Below are 13,760 nucleotides of genomic sequence, written 5' to 3' on the forward strand. Positions count from 1 at the left end.
GCGAGTCCAGTCAGCCCAAAGAAGTCACGATAGAAGACGGCAATGACGTAGGTATTTATTGATTTATTTTCCAAGGAAAGATTCAAACAAGCAGCTGATCACAAACGGCAAACATTACGTCATTGCCGTCTTCTATCGTGACGTCATGCTTGACGAGCATTACGGCCTGTTTTTTTAGTGTTGCCTTGGTTTTGCTAAAGTTTATATGATGAGTAAAAGTGTAAAAATGTTAAATTTCTGCGAATAATAAACAGTCTTATTTTGCAAGTATTCTTCTATCCTAAACTTATAAAAAAGTTCTTCCCAAAATTATTGGGAAAAAATTCACAAATACGGTTAAGTTATGTTAATGATTTGGGGGGGGGGGGTGGTGGGGGGGAATCCTAAGTGGCGCTGATTCGGGTATTCGCTTAACTCTGAAAATTTCCTAGAACCGGCCCTGTCCATGTATCATAGTTTTCACGGCCTTTCAATTTCTCTATTGAAGGAGGTTGATACATTTTCAAAGTTGGTGAACTTGGACAAAATAATCAGAGAAATTAAAATTCAGCAAAGGCCCATAACCTGATGTTGTATAAATAGCAGAGTTGAGCTGCAGCGGTAATTACTCTGATTATATAAAATAATTTAGACAGTTAGTTAACATGAAACTAATTTAATTGAGAATAAGATAGAGTACTGAATGTAAAATGATCAACTATAAACAAACTCATTACAATATAGAAATATAACATAAACCATATGTTATAACAAATTAGGCAAGCAAGATGAATATGTAAGTTAGACATTACAACAGAAGCTTAGGCCTAGGCCCTATGCCTAGCTATGTAAAATTGTTATGATATAGATAGGTTATACTAAGTTTTCAAACTGAGCTAAGTTTGGAAAATTTTTTTTCCAAGTTTTCAAATGTTGGCGTAGCATGCGTCGCAGCTTGTCGCCTCTCGACAAAAATAACCCAAGACGACAAATTTCGCAAGAAGACCAATGTCGCAAGACAACAAATGTAGAAACTTGAATTTGCTAAGGAGGCTATTTAAGCTTATTTTTAAGCATTGTCTTATAATATCCGTACACAAGAGCGTGATGACACTAGTGTCAAGGGATTTTTCTCCCAAACCTTCATGTTTGTTCTCTTAAGCCTTGGTTTCTCTGAACCACGCTGCGTTATTGCGTGATCCGTGATTTGTGGTACGCGGTAATCACGCGTGCGTGATAAAAAATAAGGGTGTTTTCTATGACTCCATCCTTGCAGCGCGTGATTATATCTTCAGCCATGGACAACATGGATGTCAGACTCGTTGCCGTAGCTTTGCTGCTGGAGGAAGAGGATGATGAAGAAAATTTACTAGTGAATATAGTAAATGAGGACTCTTTGGCATGGAGAAGAAGGGTGTTTTAGAATTCTGATTACCAGGTATTTAATTGAACAATGAAACTAAGTTTAGGGACTTTTTTTGCATTCAAAACCGTTGTTTTGAGTATGAGTATGAGTACTACGGTAATAGCTTATTCCCTATATGGGAAATTTGCTAAAAAAACCTGTTTCACCGTTTTAAATGTTGTGCTTGACACAATTAACTGTCAACAATTCTTCTTGATTCCATTGTTCTTGTAGTTCTTTTGGTTGAAACATTATATACTGAAAGCTTTTCATATAAAATGGCAGTAAAAACCTTGGATTTCATAGTTGCAGTTTCATTAACAACACAATTATCAGTCCCCAACAGATGAACAGATGGGAAAAACTACTGCGTGCCACGCAAAAAGTCTGGGATCCCAGACTTCAGTGCGTCGCGCAAAGGGATCACGCATTACTAAATTGGCGGGAATCACAGAGAATTCCGCACATGAAGTCAGAGAAAACACCCCCGTAGCAATAGCTGCAACAGACTTTTGCGTGATTACGTAATCGCGCATCCCGCATCTCGCAGTGACGTTGCGTGATTCAAAGAAACCAAGCCTTTAAACAAACCTTCATGTTTGTTCTACCCAACGAGCACATAATATAAATAGAGAGGACACGCTTCAATAAGCGCAGTACTGTGGAGTGTCGCCAGTCCAGAGCAACGATATAGACAACTCATGGATCGCTGGCTCAGTGTTGGCCGCGCGGTCCGGCGTTCCCCCACTCTCTACTGGCAGAAGCCGGCGCATCCCATACACTCACCGTATAAACACACCTTTTTAGATGCTGCTCTGTTTAAATATGTAAAGATGAAAAATTTCTAATGCATGTCAAACTCGTTTTACAATTAAAAACTTAATGTATGTCTTGTTTTTTGCATAGAATAACCAATTTGAACTAATTAAAACTACACATTAACTAAACTTGATTTTAGATGTTTTTTTCACACAACTGACATGACTAGTTCAAAAATATACGTGGTAAAATAGTAAGTAATTGCGAAGAAAGGATATTAAGTACAAAATTTGTCATTTCACACTCGATTTATTAATGAACAAAACATCATTAAACATTTTTGAATAAAATAGTTTTTGTGAGTTTCCGTCGCAGACCTATGTTAGGCGTAAACGTGATACTTTTTTGTTTAGCTGTGTGGTGGCAATATATTTTACAAAAAAGGTCACAAACAAACTTAATTAGTTGTAATTCATGGGTATCTTCCCCAAAAGAAATGTTCTCACCGTGCCCCTTAAAAATAGTGCCCACAAAATGGGAACATGCGGCTACAAATAGTCTTTGTGTGTTAACGTTACCTTTATGTTGAAGCTGGCAAGTTAATACATTGTAAATGTACTTAACTATCTTAAAAACATCTTCGTGTGCCCTAATGAGTTTACCTTTAGTTACATAGTCTGTCAGTTGAGTATAATAACTCAAATTATCTGTTTCAGAAAGGAGCACAGCAATACAGTCTTGACATTTGATCTTAGGTACAAGTTTCCTTACAATAAAGCCACTAATGTAATACAAGACATTGTCCTTATAATATGATCGTTCTTTGCTGTCAAATAAAAGAGACATAGCAATGACTTCATCGTCATTTTCTTCCTCATTGTCACTGTCAAATCTCATCTCACTACTTGAATCGGACAATGAGAAGGCAAAATGGTGAACATCTGGATCAAGATCCAAACAATTACCTTGACCAGATGGTCTAACACTGTTTCGGAATATTAATTTTCTAACCGACCAGGTAAATTGTTGCACATTAGGATTGTTGTTGTTACCATATCTACTTCGAATACATGAAAAAATAGTTCTAAATGGTCTTGTGAACATTTGTACGTTAGCAAGTACTTTATTGTGTTTGTGGTTAACAAAGAATCTCTTAACAGTCTTACAGCTTTGATATCACTTAAAAACCCAAGTGCAAATGTTGTCCTTGGATGATCAAGAATATTTATACCGTTAACTTTAAGGATAGATAAGTACTTTTCTGCTTCTTGTAACATACTCTCATCCCTCTCTAAGTTAACAAGTTTTACGGGACCTTTAAACCCCTTGCCAAATTTGTCCCCACTATTCAAATAGTCAAATAGCCTATCAATTGTTTTGATGTATTTTAGGGACCGCGTCTCGTTGTCCCTCCGTCTAGTTGTACCAACGTCTACTTGTACCTCGAGGCCTAGGGACAACTAGTCGTAGGTACAACTAGACGTAGGTACAAGTAGATGGTGGCACACCTGACTAGTTGTACCTGCAGATTTTTAGGAGGTACAACTAGACGCAGGACGCAGGTACAAGTAGACGTAGGTACAACTAGACGTGTATCCCACCGACAAGTAGTATCACCTAGCTTGTACGGATGCGACCAGTTGTCCCTACGACTAGTGGTCCCTACGACTAGTGGTCCCTACGTCTAGTTGTACCTACGTCTAGTTGTACCTACGACTAGTTGTACCTACAAGTATTTTGCGTCCTTACAGTCTAGTTGTATATATCCTTCAATTCGTTACCTTGTTTAATTGATTACTGCACGAGTACATTTTAATAATACCCTTAATTAAATCAGAAACTGCTGTGTTCCGAGTCAATTGAGTTTGATTGGCAAATATTTTCACTGCACTACGATGTTTTAGTAGTTTTACAGACGTTAATTGGAGGCTGAAATCTAAGCATTGCTGTCCAGGGTCGAAATGGCAGCTATAGTTGTAATTAAAATTTTCCAGCCTAGTACCGAAAATCGCTTATTTAATTAAAACATTTATGTATATTATTAAATATACAAGCAGTATATCCTTAATGAATTGCAATAGACCGCTGCCTAGCAATTATGTATTACTATTTTTGCTGATTCTTTTAAATATTTTTTCACATAACCTTAAAGTATTTGCATTGATTAGAGTGCATTTCTTATAGTTTACAATGGATTTCCCAGTGAACAATGAACAATGAAGTGTACAATGAAGTTGAGGTCCAGTGGTTGAAAGCTCGACCAAAAATATGCAATGTACAGACTTCTCTATTTAACATATACAGTAAATAATACATGTGATTGGAATTTTTTTCCATTTCAAACAAACTAGAGAAGCTAGTTAAACTATATAAACTAAATTTGATACCGAGCTAGGTATGTGTACACTGGCGATGTAGTCTGCAACTAAACTAATATTGTAATATTGTTCGTGACTAATACCATACAAAAACACTTCATTATACTAAATTACTTGTTTTTGTAAACTCTGAATTTATTTATTTAAGATAATTTTTTTAAGTTGTTGTTAAAGCTAGTTAATGTTAGTTTTCTATAAAAAGGTAGAGTTTAAGTGGAAAAAACAATGATAGCAGATCTTGACAAGAAATAAGGAAAACCAAAGTGTAATATGGATAAGGACTGACTAAGGGACACAGTACATTCAAGAACAGGGTTTTCTCAATGAGCTGCAAACAAGCCAAATTTTCCTGGCTTTTGTAGCAAGTTGTTTAGGCCTATAATTTTTTTTCTAGATTGTATGATCTTTTTAAAAATTAAATAAATCCCTTAAACTGGTGACAAGTTGAAGGGGAGATACAACTAGCCGTAGGTACAACTAGACGTAGGTACAAGTAGGCGTAGGTACAACTAGTCGTAGGTACAAGTAGTCGTAGGTACAAGTAGTCGTAGGTACAACTAGTCGTAGGTACAAATAGACGCAGACGTATGAGGTACAAGTAGACGGTGGCGTACCCGACTAGTTGTACCTGCAGATTTTTAAGAGGTACAACTAGACGTAGAGACAAATAGACGTAGGTACAACTAGACGTCCGCACCATCGTCAAGTTGTACCTACAGCTTTGGACGAGGTACAACTAGACGCCTGTCACCAAAATGCAGCAGGTACAACTAGAAGCAGGTACAACTAGACGCCGGTACAAGTAGACATCGCTCCGTATTTTACAGTTGCCATACAATCGGCAAAATTTGGATCACCCTTAAAATGTTAAAATTCCAATGCTTGTGCCACACTACTGCTCAAAGTCTGAGCTGCTAATCTCATGTTCATTTTGTTGTAATGTCTAACTTACATATTCACATTGCCAATTAAATTAGTTTCATATTAACTAACTGTCTAAATCATTTTATATAATCAGAGTAATTACCGCTGCAGCTTAACTCTGCTATTTCTACATCATCACATTTTACGGTTTCGATAAAATACGTGTTTATCTGAGAGCTTGTTCGCTAATTTTAATCCCTGATTGTTTTGCAATTCGTTCAATTTTTCAATATTGGAATAGTTAATGACACCAAATTCAGATTCAATGCACCTCATATCAACTAAAGTGTTACGGCTTAATTTTAACATGTGGAGTGGAGGGTCTAGCATCACAGATATGTTATGGTCGATTCCATTTAGTTTAAAATATGGTTTATCGGGAAACCTACAACCTAACTTAACTAAAGCACTTATATTAGCAGAGGCTCCATCTAAGGTGACGTTTTGCACAGAAACACCAACCTCTTTCAGTTTGTGTTATGAACATATGTAGTTGTTACCATAGCAACCAAAATGTTTATTATCAAATGCTGTTTACTATTCTATTCTGATCTTTAATATAACACAGTTACTTCTATTTCAACACTCTGTCTTTTTATATTCTAATATTCCACTCGAAAGTCATCTCAGTTGGCGACGATTTGGTAAAAAACTATTATCAATTCTTGTTTTATTCTATTATTTTCAAGATATTTTATTTTGTTAAACTTTTCAACTTAAAATGAATGAAGAACAATTTGAAAGACTCATGAATGTTTTGGCTGCAGCTCTAGGTAATAAAACTTCAACTCCTCAGATCAATCCTTTTGAACATTTTAATCCAAATAATGATAAATTCAAATCATATTTGGAACGTTTTGAAAATTATTGCAATTTGAAGAACATTAAAGAAGACAAGATGAAAGCTCAACTCCTGTGCTCATCTATTGGTAAGGAACATTACAATAATCTGACAACTCTTTTAGGCCCAGACAATCCTGTAAAAGACCTTAATTTTTCAAAATTAATCAAACATTTCACAGTGATGTTGTCACCTACAGTATCTCCTATTGTTGCACAACACTATTTCCTCAGTGTTTCACAACAGTTGCATCAATCTATCTCTGATTTTGTCACAGTCCTGAAAGGTAACCTGAATGATTGTAATTTTTACACTTCTTGCAATGAATGTGAAAGTAAAATTTCAATTGCTGATGAATTTCTCCGCCCTCAATTTATTAGAGGACTAAAAGACAATTGGATACGTGAACAACTTCTACAAGACACTAATCTCAACAGTTTTGACACACTCCTCAAAAAAGCAATTGCCCTAGAAGCTTCCCGCTATGAATCAAATAAAATTTGTAATCCTGCCACACAATCATCAAGTGAAAATGCACATACACACAAAATGGATAGGCATTCAAGGTCTAAGACTAAGGAATATCAAAGTTTCAAGCAATTTAAGACACACAAATATGATGACCTCGGTTCCAATAGATCTCAATCACAACATTTCCGTAACAAAAGCTTAAAAAGACATGCTGACTACAAAGCTTTGGGTATTGATGGACTTTGTTTCAAATGTGGTCGATCAAACCATCAGTCTAATGAATGCAAAACTAATCGGAATTATCTTAAATGCACTTCCTGTGGAAAACAAGGCCACGTATCAAAAGTGTGTATAACGTCTCTACTAAAGAGCTCTAAAACAAACACCCTGTTGTCTCACTACACAGAAGATGAATCCAGTCACCCAGATGAGTATGGAATCACACAAATCAACAATGTGGAAGATCTTTACATAGTAGGACCAGACTCAGACAAATACATGGTTACAGTCACTATCAACAACAAGCCTCAAACATTTAAAGTAGACTCTGGTGCACGATTTTCCTTAATCTCAGAAACGGACTTTGATAAACTTGGACTTAAAGTGCCACTTCAACCAACTCCTATCTCATTTCGCTCCTACTCTGATCATATAATAAAACCTAAAGGTAAAGTAACTGTCTCAGTCTCTTACAATGCAAAATCACTAAATGCTGATTTATTTATAGTACCTGCAGGTCATTCTGCTTTGTTAGGACGAATTTGGATTCGTGGACTTGGAATTGAACTCAGTGATGTAGACAACAGAAAGCAATCACCGATGAATACAGTTGATGTTAATTTAGTTCCGTCTCTAGAGGATATATTCGAAAAATACTCAGAAATTTTCGAAGAAAGAATCGGATGTGTTCCCAATGTTGAAGTCAAACTCCAACTCAGAGATAATGAAAAACCAGTTTTTACTAGGGAACGTGATGTCCCTTTCGCTTTAAGAGAGAGAGTAGAAAAGGAACTTACAACCCTCGAGTCTCAAGGAATCATAACTCCAGTCGCATCAAGTGATTGGGGGTCACCATTGGTTGTTATCCCAAAGCCAGATGTAGGAGTCAGACTATGCGTAGATTACAAGTGTGGGGTTAATTCAAAACTTGTCTCATCTAACCACCCCATTCGACGCATTGATGATGTCCTACATAGTCTCCGCGGATCAAGATACTTCTGTAAGTTGGATCTTCATAAGGCTTATTTGCATCTAAAAGTCGATGAAGAGGGAAGTAAGATTCAAACAATATCAACCCATAAAGGAATGTTCAACATGAATCGTCTCAGTTTTGGAATAAAAACAGCCCCTTCTGAGTTTAATCGAATTTTGTCACAACTGTTAAACGGATTATCAAAGGTAGAAGCATACTTTGATGATATAATTTGTCACGGTGAAACTCTCGAAGAGTGTAGGAAGAACCTTATTGCATGTTTGGAATGTCTCAAGAAGAATGATCTACATCTTAACAGAACAAAATGTGTTTTCTTCAAGGAAAGTATTAATTACCTTGGACATGTGGTGTCATTCAATAAGATTCAAAAATGTCCTAAAAAGGTTGAAGCAGTTACTCAGATGCCTCGCCCTAGAAATGTTGATGAGTTAAGACGCTTTCTTGGCTTAGTAACATACTATGCAAAATTCATTCCTGACTTCTCTTCAAAAACACATCCGCTACGATGTTTGCTTCGAAAAGGAGAACAATTCTTTTGGTCAGCTGTTGCCTGAATTAATGGTATTCTTTATTCTTTGTTGATTTTTGTACTATCTTGAAGTATATAGCACTTGTCATGTTCATACTTGTGTAAAGATTGCTCAAACATTCTTGTGCCTTTGATTTCTTAAATTTTCTCTTGGTGTTCAATTTCTGAGGGGGAAAATGGATGCAGAAGATTTTAAGCGTAAGGTTTCTGCCTTGAAGAGAAAATTATCAGATAGTGCTAAGGAAGTCCAATGTATTAATGAGAAGGGTAGGGCAGCTCTCAAAGATCCTGCTCAAGTGAACTTATTCAAGGGTATGTTTAAGGTGTTAGAGAAATATTTTTCCAAATTTGAAACGTACTGGGATGAACTTATTGACCTACATGAAGATGAAGGAAAAATCTCAGAATTTCCTGTCGAAGCAGATCTGACTATGCAAACAAAGGCCAAACGTTATTACTACGAGGCACACACAAGCTATTAGGCTTGTAATATTACATGTCATTCATTCATCATTAACATTAATTTCTCTATTATTTTGTATATTTTCTCTCATAATGTCTGTTAATGCCCCTGATAATGTGTTATTAGCTATTTAATGTTTCTCCCTTGTTAATGTGTTATTTTATCAAATTTTGTTCAATGTTATATAATATCCCATCACCCCACAGAAACATCATCCTATTTTATGTGACAATATAATATTTATGCCAACCCATGTAGCACAGATGGTTGGGCCAACGTTGGCCAACTGTGGGACAGTTGGTCGATGGTTGGTTGGAGCTTCCACAACCAACCAACCGTTGTCCAACTGTATATCTCGTAGTTGGGCCAACCAATATTTACAACTGTGGACCAACATTGGTTCATTGTTAATGAAATACATTAATATGAATTGCTGGGTATCATACATCAAGCCAACCGTTGTCCAACAGTTTTTCACTCCGTTGGACCAACAAAAGATACTTTTGTTGGACCAACGATGGTCCATAGTTGAGTTTACACGACTTTCATTCTCTGGGTCTAGCTTTCACAACATAATTATAATAAAATATCTGGTTTTACAATATCTTTATCAGTTCCAAAAGTTTCCAAAAGTTTTTGGAACTGATAAAGGTATTGTAAAACCAGATATTTTATATATTACAGTTCCGGGGCTACAACAATGAATTTTAATAATTATAATAATGCAAATATTTTTTAAATTAATATTCTTTAACTTATTTGCAACAATTTAAGGGGAAAGAGTAATTAATCATATAACAGTCAATTCTAATAGCATTAATAATCTAACGGTAATTAATTAATCTATATTCAAATACCAGTATCCTCTCTAAGTCCAAAAAGAAAAAATTACTTATGATGCCTTAAGTGTAGTATCAAAAATGTTTGAAGTATTGCGACTATTGCAACTGTCGGCTACTCTTTCACCACTTGAAAACTCTCTATATCAACAATCACAGATAGCTCAGTGGTAAGGTAAGAGGCTCTTAAGTCGAAGGACCCGGGTTCGAGACCCGTCTGGGCCAAAAAATTTTGTTCTAGCTTTTTTTCAAAATTTGTTTTTATGAACTATTTGATCAATTTACTCAACTAATAATTATGCTTTTCGTACTAAATCTTTATTATTTTGTGTGAAATAAAACGGTTGGTTGGATATCAGTTGTGTTATGGTTAGTTGGCCATCAGTATTTTGGATGGTTGGGCCATTGTTGGACAATGGTTGGCTGGAAAACAGTTTAAAGAGGTGACATTTCTACCGTTGGCCAACTGTGTGGCTCCACAATTTACCAACGTTGGCCCAACCATCTGTGCTACATGGGAATTCTCCCCATACCTATCCTGTACTCATCAAAAACCAACAATAATCATTTATTTAGAATAATATATAATTGTAAGAAAATTGCAATATAGTAATAACATCTTAACCCTTTGAGTGCCAACGTCCGGGGAACCGGACGTTTTTAAAACGAGCCAAAAGTGCCGACGTCCGGCCGACCGGACTTTTTAGAACGAGCCAAAAGTGCCAACGTCCGGCCGACCGGACTTTTTAGAACGAGCCAAAAGTGCCAACGTCCGGCTGACCGGACGTTTCGTAATGATCGAACAGTTGTCATAACAACCGAATGGATATTCGGATTCTTTTAACCCATATATTAACATTGAGTAGAAAGTTACTAGATGCGATACATTGAGTTTCGTTGGTCGAAATATCGAAAATTCGATTTTTACGAAATTTTTACCTAAAAATCGCCAGATCGCGCTCGGCATTTTTAGCGCGACCTTCGGGAAAAATCATCGGCATTTTTTGAGCGTTACTTTTATTTCTCGCCTGGCACTCTAAGGGTTAAATCTATACTTATTTAATACGCAAGCACGATTTTTGTGACAATTACTCCTCCGAAACTACTTAACCGATTGACATGTTTTTGGTGTCATTGGAAAGAGCGTAACGTGAAGTCTTGCAGGAAACTTTCTTTTTAGGTAAATAATTAAGGAGTGCGGCCCTGGGGCCCTTTAAATTTTCGCATTTCTCCATAAGATTAACATGGGAAACAAACATTGTTTTGAAACTCCAGCTGTTGTCAGAAATTAAATATTAAATAATTGGTCTCCATGGAAGCATGAGAAAATTCACAATGTTTACATTTGCTTTGACATTTTTTTGTAAACAACCAGAACTGTCAAATGTCTATTTCACAAATTCCGACAGCTGATCCAAAAAATGTATTTTCCTTCCACCATGTAAAACAACTATGTGGTAGGTTTATTTAATCTTAAACTTTATGATCGATTATTTATTATAAATCTATTTAAATGATTATGAAACAGATTTTTCCCGTTGCGAAGCAAAAATTAATTGTGAGAAGAAGAACATAATGTAAAACAGTCAATGTGTAAATTATCTATGTTGTATTAAAAATATGTTTAGTTTTGGATGTTGGTTTGTGTTAAATGATATCGGTTATTAGTTATTGCATTTTTATTTTAAGGATTTGGTATATGAGTAAGCCTATGATAAATAACACCGTTTCAGAGTTCTGCCAGTTTTTGCCTAACTCTATCCTGTAGAGTTTAAAGTATCCTACACCTTTATTGTCTAGATATTGGCTAAACAACTTAGGTACGGTACTTTATAAAAGCTGAAGGCCTTTTTACGTTGACTGAAATTGTAAGCTTAACTTTTCCCGTACATTGGCAGATTGATTGTTAAAAATTACGCAGAGAGGATACGCGTCCGGTAACCTGACGTGGATTAGGCGTCCGGCAGTTACTGTCATAACCTAACCTAACCAACCAAACTTGCTGATAGTGAAAAAAAAATCAAATGAAGGTTCAATTCTCTTCATAACATAAAATTATAAATTCCAAAAATTCTAACAAAAGATGTACAGTTAAGAAGAAATTACATTCAAAGCAAAATCTGTGACAAAAAGTTAAAGTTACCGATAGGTTTCGAACTGGGGACCTCTCGCATGTCAGGCGAGCACTCTATCCACTACACCACGAACACTGATGGCTGAACATCGTATCATTGTGGTAATGGCGTTCCGGGACCCCTTACCGGACGCCTAATCTACGTCTGGTTACCGGACGCCTAATCCACGTCTGGTTACCGGACGCGTATCCTCTGTGTAAAAATTAACCCTTTAAACTGGAATAGGACTGTCATGTAAATTGTGAGTATTTCCTTTAGTTAATAATCTTTTAGTTGACTCTTTTAAAATCATCATAAATTATGACTGTTATAAGATTTTAAACAAGTTATTTGTTTATAAATAACTCCTGTACTTCTTTGCAATTGCTCGATTTCGAGCAACATGTATAGTATCACTTTTCAAAATTATCCAAAGAAAATCAAAATTACTGTGGCCAGTGTCATTAATGTGAATTAACCAGCTGTGCATCATTTCAACAATGGACATGGACTTCCTGAGCTTCTACCATTGCCTCTCCCCAGATCCTGCCAACTCTTCACAGTGTGAACATCATTTTATTGGACATTGTGTTTGATTTAAACTAAATTCATAATCCCAAAAGTATAAACTTAATCTAAATTTTAAATTTCTTATCATCTAAAAGTATTCAGTACAAGTGCCTTGAAGAGTACCAAATTTTAAGAAGACAGACACTCCAGATTTGGTAACCATCATCCATCTTATTTAACTAAGGACAAATTTAATCTTCATTGGACATTTAATCAGCATAGCCTAATAGGCCCAATTAACTTAACTCATCAAGATATACATATTTCAAATTGAACTTTTATTCTAAATTTAATCTTCAAATTCTATTTTATTTCATTAAATTCAGTGAAACCATTTGGAATCTTTCTTTGGATATTAACATTATTATATTAATAGCATCACGAACCTAGTATTTCAGAATAATAACTAAATTAAATTATCTACATTTTAAAGAAGCCTAATACTGTATATCATTCGAACCGGCACGACCAACCCTCCCTGAGATTAAGAGGTCATCTATTTAAATATTAATTAGTACTTTAGAAGAAACCAACCCAATAAGCCTAGAATCTTATCATCCACTTTGGAACCCCCACCATTTTGAAAATTTACCATTTTTAACTTAGACCCTGTAGCTAATTCAACCAATAACTTATCTCATATTTGTATTTCATTAATAAATTTTATATTGTAACTTACCAAATCTATTTATTCTTAAAATAATTAATAATTATAAGATTAAGACAAAGACTTACCTCATTAAACAGAAATAAAACACAAATTAGGAATTATCTTTATTAAGAAAGAAATTACTTTGAGTTCAATGTGGGCTAACTTAATAGCCAACGGAATTTTGTAGGCCTAAGTTACTGAAAAGTCTATAGAAAGCTTTATGGTGCGTAGCAGGCTCTTGTTCAGACAACATCACCTCCCTCACGCCAAAGCATTAATCCTAATGAATCAGTTATATCATCTGAGAACAGATCAAATAAAATTTTACCTCGGATCAATCTGCCCCACTTCAACGGACAAATTACAAACTGGCCTAAATTCTGTGATGCATTCATATCAATTAGTCATAATGATGCTTTGTTGACTAAAATGGAGAAATTCCATTACCTGGTTTCCTCACTTGTAGGCACAGCTTCTGCAGTTATAAGTAACTTGCCATTAATAGAAGACAATTATGACTTGGCATGGAAGGCATTGAATGACACGTTTAATAATAAACGTATGCTAGCCTCTAACTATTTAAATCAGCTCATCCAGTTTAAGCCACAGCAAGGCAAGCCTAT

General features: G+C 35.6%; 1 protein-coding gene across 1 annotated transcript in view; it reads left to right on the top strand.

Moving 5' to 3' along the window:
* LOC128982948 (uncharacterized) overlaps positions 1–3,466 on the top strand; it is a 109,701-nt gene extending 106,235 nt beyond the window's left edge. Inside the window, exon 5 of the mRNA XM_054402049.1 lies at positions 2,860–3,466. Coding sequence (XP_054258024.1) covers positions 2,860–2,885 — 26 coding nt within the window. The 3' untranslated portion in view covers positions 2,886–3,466. The remainder of the gene's footprint in view (positions 1–2,859) is intronic.
* The last annotated feature ends 10,294 nt before the right edge of the window (positions 3,467–13,760 follow it).

Source organism: Macrosteles quadrilineatus, unplaced genomic scaffold (assembly GCF_028750875.1).
Source record: "Macrosteles quadrilineatus isolate MER2022 unplaced genomic scaffold, UCM_ALF_1.0 Scaffold_1__1_contigs__length_201487025, whole genome shotgun sequence".
Lineage (NCBI taxonomy): Eukaryota > Metazoa > Arthropoda > Insecta > Hemiptera > Cicadellidae > Macrosteles > Macrosteles quadrilineatus.